General features: G+C 53.8%; 1 protein-coding gene across 7 annotated transcripts in view; it reads left to right on the forward strand.

The window, feature by feature from the left end:
- Positions 1-6,662, forward strand: part of RAB37 (RAB37, member RAS oncogene family) — a 273,228-nt gene that overhangs the window by 264,387 nt on the left and 2,179 nt on the right. For 5 of the 7 annotated variants that reach the window (XM_028835489.2, XM_077968622.1, XM_077968623.1 and 2 more), the window contains 7 exon segments: positions 1,638-1,748; positions 3,763-3,804; positions 4,633-4,699; positions 4,793-4,845; positions 5,818-5,883; positions 6,397-6,453; positions 6,531-6,607. In XM_028835489.2, the coding sequence (XP_028691322.1) occupies positions 1,638-1,748; positions 3,763-3,804; positions 4,633-4,699; positions 4,793-4,845; positions 5,818-5,883; positions 6,397-6,453; positions 6,531-6,607 (473 nt within the window). 7 annotated transcript variants of the gene reach the window in all.

The following is a 6,662-nucleotide window of genomic DNA, read 5'->3' on the forward strand; positions in this document are numbered from 1 at the left end:
CAATCCCAGTACCCCATACCACAGCAGGAATGCCTTTGGGCTCCACTGTCAAGTTCAGAACCTCAAAATAATTAAAACCTAGTCCCCACTCAACCCATTAGGCCATCTAACCAGCAGTTGGGAAAATTCCAGCATTGGATCTAGACCCCTGTTCTCCAAGACTGGAGAAGACGGGACAAAGCGCTCCTCTCCACCATTCCTGAGTGTCCCTGGGAAAGATGAGCAGAGCAGAGCAGAGCCAGACTGTAAAGGAGAGGGCCACACCCCCTTCATAGGTTCCCTCCTTGGTACTCCTGCTACCCACAGCAACCCCAGGATGCCAATCTGCAGCCACGCCTCCCATGTGGGAGGTTTCTGCTGAAAGAACTTCCGACTACATCTCCCCACTTTAGTATAAATTTCAACCTTCCCTAATTCATGCAACCTTTTTTTTTTTTTTTTTTTTTTTTTGAGACAGAGTCTCGCTCTGTCACCCAGGCTGGAGTGCAGTGACACAATCTCAGCTCCTGGGTTCAAGCTACTCTCCTGTCTCAGCCTCCCGAGTAACTGGGATACAGGTGTGTGCCCCCACTCCCAGCTGGTTTTTTGTATTTTTAGTAGAGATGGGATTTCTCCATGTTGGCCAGGCTGGTCTCAAACTCCCGACCTCAGGTGATCCTCCTACCTTGGGCTCCCGAAGTGCTGGAATTACACACATGAGCCACCACGCCCGGCCTTATGCAACCTTTTAATAAACATAAAATGTCATTAGAAACTTCCGGTTGGGCGGGGTGGCTCATGCCTGTAATCCCAGCACTTTGGGAGGCTGAGGCAGGGGGATCAGCTGAGGTCGGGAGTTCAAGACCAGCCTAACCAACATGGAGAAACCCCGTCTCTACTAAAAATACAAAATTAGCAAGGCGAGTGGCACACACCTCTAATCCCAGCTACTCAGGAGGCTGAGGCAGGAAAATCGTTTGAACCTGGGAGGCAGAGGTTGTGGTGAGCCAAGATCTCGCCATTGCACTCCAGCTTGGGCAACAAGAGCAAAACGAAGGAAGGGAGGAAGGGACGAAGGAAAGAAATTTTGTGATCCCCCCCCAAAAAAACCCCAAACAGTAGTCATTATAGAGTATGCAAATGACCATGCCCCACCCCCAGTAGATTTTGATAGACTCCTTTGGGTGGGATTCCTTGTCCAAGATATTGACACTTCCCTCTCCTGTCAGTGTAGCCCAGCCTATGCGTGTACTCATGAGTGGACAAGGGATGACACGAGTACACAGAGGGACGGAATCCCTGCATGGTGTGGCTATGAGCAAATGTGGCCAGTGTCTAGATTGTGCAAATGTGATGGTTCTCTGGGGCCACAGAGCACACTTGGGGACCTGTTCATGGTGAGGTCATAATTCGGGCCTCTAGGAACTTGAGTGAGGACAGGAGGGTCTAGAGGGAGAGCCTAGGAGGCTGAGCCAAGGAGCACAGAGAGGAGAGGCAGGGTGAAGGCGCTGGCAGGCTTTCTGGAAGCAGGTGCCCCTTGGTGCGGTCAGCATTCATGCCAGCCCCCTCTTCTTCTCTGATCCTCTCCATGTGTCTCTCCTGAAATGCCAGAAGCTACCCCTGACTCCCCATTAACTGCCTCTGCCCCTACCCCCTAGGTGATGCTTCTGGGAGACTCAGGCGTCGGCAAAACATGTTTCCTGATCCGATTCAAAGACGGGGCCTTCCTGTCCGGAGCCTTCATAGCCACCGTCGGCATAGACTTCAGGGTGAGGTGGTTGCAGGAGCCTGCTTCCAGCAGCGAGCCAGGGCTGTGGCTCAGGCACAGGGCGGTTGTCCCCCCTCCCTTGCTCACCCTGGCTCCCAGGGACTCCCGAGGCTCATGCCTGAAGGGCACACAACTCGCTCCGCCAGGACCACAGAGGTGGCTGGGTCAAAGTAGACTGGGCAAGGTTGGCTCCTTGCCCACCTATAGGATGCAAAAAATTAGACTGAGTCTTCGTTTCCACCTCCATTCCTGGGGAACTTCTCCCAAGCAAGGCAGCCGCAGGCATGGCATAAGCTGAATGTCTTGGCCCACAGAGGCCCTGCTCATTGCCCTCCTACCTGGGCCCCTTTGGCAAGACCTCAAAAGTCAATTAGCCTTTCTGGAGTTCCCAGGAAGCATAGCCCTGCACTGGGTTTAAGAGCTGGGCTTGGGCCGGGTGCGGTGGCTCACGCCTGTAATCCAAGCACTTTGGGAGGCCAAGGCGGGCGGATCACAAGGTCAGGAGTTCAAGACCAGCCTGGCCAACATGGTGAAACCCCATCTCTACTAAAAATACAAAAATTAGCCGGGTGTAGTGGCACGCTTCTGTAGTCCCAGCTACTCGGGAGGCTGAGGCAGGAGAATCATTTGAACCCAGGTGGTGGAGGTTGCAGTGAGCTGAGATCGTGCCACTGCACTCCAGCCTGGGTGACAGAGCGAGACTCCATCTCAAAAATAAAAGAAAAGAAGAAAAAAAAAGCTGGGCTTGATCAGGCACAGTGGCTCACACCTGTAATCCAAACACTTCGGGAGGTCGAAGCAGGAGGATCACCTGAGCTCAGGAGTTCGAGACCAGCCTGGTCAACATGGTGAAACCCTGTCTCTACCAAAAATACAAAAAAATTTGCCAGGCGTGATGGCGCATACCTGTAATCCCAGCTACTGGGGAGGCTGAGGCAGGAGAATCTCTTGAACCTGGGAGGCAGAGGTTGCAGTGAGTCGAGATCGTGCCACTGCACTCCAGCCTGGGCAACAAGAGCAGAAACTCTGTCTCAAAAAAAAAAAAAAAAAAAAGAGCTGGGCTGGCCATGTGGGGAGACAGCAGCTCACCAGGGACCCTCCCTCTCACCTTGACGGCTCCATCTCACAAATCCGCGTCAGGGATGCTGGGCGCTGCACACCCAAAGTGTTCAACAGAGGAAAGGTCTCACCCTGGCAGGCGGGGCTCTACAGCTCCAAACAGGCAGAAAGCGAATGCTTCCTTCACCAGATAATTAGTGGGCAGCTAAAGAAAAGATGCTGCTGGCAGGGCGCGGTGGCTCAAGCCTGTAATCCCAGCACTTTGGGAGGCCGAGACGGGCGGATCACGAGGTCAGGAGATGGAGACCATCCTGGCTAACACAGTGAAACCCCGTCTCTACTAAAAAAATACAAAAAACTAGCCGGGCGAGGTGGCGGGCGCCTGTAGTCCCAGCTACTCGGGAGGCTGAGGTAGGAGAATGACGTAAACCCGGGAGGCGGAGCTTGCAGTGAGCTGAGATCCGGCCACTGTACTCCAGCCCCGGCGACAGAGTGAGACTCCGTCTCAAAAAAAAAAAAAAAAAAAGATGCTGCTGCAGATGTAGCCTCAGGTCCCCAGGATGCAGGCAAGCACCCCATCTCCAGGGGCTTGGTCATAATCCCAGGACCAGGCTCCAGGAGATGGAGACTGAAGTGGGGAAAAGGCAGGGCCTCCAGTAGCACCCAGCCCTCCAGCCCTGGGCTGCCTGATCCCTGGAGAGAGCCAGGAAGCTTCTCAGGCTCCTCTTAGCCTGCTGTTGTGAGAAGGGCAGATACAGTCCCCAGAAGAGACGACTCCACAGTGGAGGTGTCTGCAGATGGCATTCCTGCTGCCCTGATGGTATGATGTGGCTGGAGACAGTTCTGGGGCTCGCTGCACCCACTCTAGGCCTGGAGAGGGACGAAGACAGGATGTCTGCAGAGCTGAGGAGCCACGCGACTCCCACCCTCCCATCCTCTGCCTTTTTCTGTTTCAGAACAAGGTGGTGACCGTGGATGGCATGAGAGTGAAGCTGCAGGTGAGACCAGAGGCTGGAGTTGGGGAGGGAGGATGGAGGACCTGCCCTTCCTTCTCACCCTGAACCACAGGAGGCCTGCAGCCCTGCCCTCTGCCTGGGGCAATTTCCTGTGGGGCCCATGAGAGGAAATGGCTTTTGTTTATTTGATGTCTGCAGAAAAAGCAGTTCCCAGGCACCCTCTCATCTGTGAAAGGTAGCTCCAAATGCCTTCAGACAAGCTTAGCCTCCAACCATCTCCTCCCCAGCTGCCTGGGCTTTATCTGCTCTTAGGAGATTGGACATCCCCAACCCCTGGGCTAGGGGAGAGGAGAAGATTCCCTTTTTTTTTTTTTTTTTGAGATGGAGTCTCACTCTGTCGCCCAGGCTGGAGTACAGTGGCGCAATCTTGGCTCACTGCAAACTCTGCCTCCTGGGTTCACGCCGTTCTCCTGCCTCAGCCTCCTGAGTAGCTGGGACTACAGGGAACAGGGGCCCACCACCACGCCTGGCTAATTTTTTGTATTTTTAGTAGAGATGGGTTTTCACCATGTTAGCCAGGATGGTCTCGATCTCCTGATCTCGTGATCCGCCCGCCTCGGCCTCCCACAGTGCTGGGATTACTGGTGTGAGCCGCCACGCTTGGCTGAGGAGATGATTCTGAAGGAGCTTGAGAACTCAGTAACTGCTACTGTCCAGGTCATTATATGCTCAAGAGCTCATGAGAATTTAAAGAAGGAAACAGCCCCACCTTCCCACAGATATCTCATACCACAAAGCAGGCCCTCTCCAACCAGTACATTCCTTGCACCTGCCTCCTTCTGACCATTTCTCCATCCCATCCCCTCCCAGATCTGGGACACCGCTGGGCAGGAACGGTTCCGAAGCGTCACCCATGCTTATTACAGAGACGCCCAGGGTAAGTCCCTCGCACCCTCCAGTCCCTACCCCAGCCCCTTGGTAGCTCCCATGCTGCTGCCTAAGTTCCCTCTGTGATCCTCTCCCCCTCCAGCCTTGCTTCTGCTGTACGACATCACCAGCAAATCTTCTTTTGACAGCATCAGGGTAGGTCCTCCCTTCCCCTGGCCGCTACCCATAAGCAGCCAAGGTAAGGTCTGTGCAGGCTGAGGTTGCTTCCTGTCCTGTGGAAAGGGGGTGGAGCGTGGAATCCTGCTGCCTTCTGAAAAACACCTACTTGTGACTCAGAAGTCATATCTTCTGCCTTGTATTTGGTGGCCACGTGGGCATGAAGGCCAAGCAGACTGTTGTGACCCCGTGCCACCTTCTTAGCTCTCACTGTGATTCATGAGTGTGTTTTGTGACAAAGTGTTCAGAATGGCCCCCACTCCACCCTAGATAATTATCCACAGAGACCAAGGGAAAAACACAACCAGAAAAGTCCACACATACATCCAGGGCAAGTTGCAAGAAAGTGACTCAGTCAGACAGAGTGAGTGGCTGTATCCTCACAACAAAACTATTATGGAGACAAAAATTTGATAAATTCAAGCACCAGTTCTGTGCACGACATTGTATAGGTTTCATGAATTCCCTGACCTCAAGGACAGTTTGCTGACAAGCAAAGTAGGAGAATAAAACATTTATATAGAAAAAATATGGAAAATCCATGGCACTCATACTCCCACCTCCTACCCCATGCTCATGGCAGACATCACTAATCAGTCACAGTACTTTTGATCACTGAAACCCTTATGTGGTCTTAGAATCTTCAACAGGGCACTCCAAGAAATCACTGGTGACAACCAACTGATTTGTGAGATAAGGTCTCCATGCATCTGGATCTTCCATAGAACTGATAGTTGAACAGCATAAAATGGGGAGGGTGGGGCCACTGTGGTTCGAGCCACCAAGGAAGGCCACCCAGGCCTGGATTGGCCAGAACAAAGGTACAGATAAGAGAATGCACAGGGCATTGTATTCAAGGTAGTGAATAGCTGAGGACAGTCAAACCGAGCAGAAGAAGAAAGGGGCAGCGGGAGGAGGAGAATGCCAGTCTCAGCACACCCTTTCCCACAGGCCTGGCTCACTGAGATTCATGAGTATGCCCAGAGGGACGTGGTGATCATGCTGCTAGGCAACAAGGTGAGTGGCTCCGGGGCAGGGTCAGCCCAGCCCTGCACTTCCTCAGCCCTAGCCAGCCCCATAACCACCCAAGAACAGTTATCTAGGCATCCTTCCTGAAAAGGACTCTGCAGGCTCCAGCTCAGGAGTCAGACGTATCTGGAGGCTTCTGCCTATCCCACGTGCCCCTTCCAAGGAAAAATCCAAGCTGTTGCCTGAGAAATCAAGGGCTGCCCAGTGCTCAGCCCCCATTAGAACAGAGTGAACAGGGTCTCAGGTCAGGGGCTAAGACTGCAAAGGGTTAGCCCCAACTGCTGTCCCCTTCCAAGACTGAGTCATCACACCCTTTACCAAAGGTGAGATCCCAGGATTAGGAGCTACACTGGGCAAAAATCCTGGCCCCAGGCCAATCACACCTGCTTGCAGTCCCTTGGGCCACCAGCAGAGGGCAGGCAGTGCCTGCTTCTGGGGCAAAATATGGGCCCGCTGGGGCGGAGGCCTCCTTCCCCAGAGTGACCCTTTTGGGCTTGACAGGCGGATATGAGCAGCGAAAGAGTGATCCGTTCCGAAGACGGAGAGACCCTGGCCAGGGTAAGTGATTTCTGTGGGACAGGGTGAAGGGTGGGGGCAGCCCGAGGCTGGCCCTGAGGACACTCTCTCCCGGACAGGAGTACGGCGTTCCCTTCCTGGAGACCAGCGCCAAGACAGGCATGAATGTGGAGTTAGCCTTTCTGGCCATCGCCAAGTGAGAGCTGGACAGGGAAGGGAAGTGTGCGGGGCGGGGCGGCACCCTCCAGGAA

The sequence above is a fragment of the Macaca mulatta genome, chromosome 16 (assembly GCF_049350105.2).
Source record: "Macaca mulatta isolate MMU2019108-1 chromosome 16, T2T-MMU8v2.0, whole genome shotgun sequence".
Taxonomy (NCBI): domain Eukaryota; kingdom Metazoa; phylum Chordata; class Mammalia; order Primates; family Cercopithecidae; genus Macaca; species Macaca mulatta.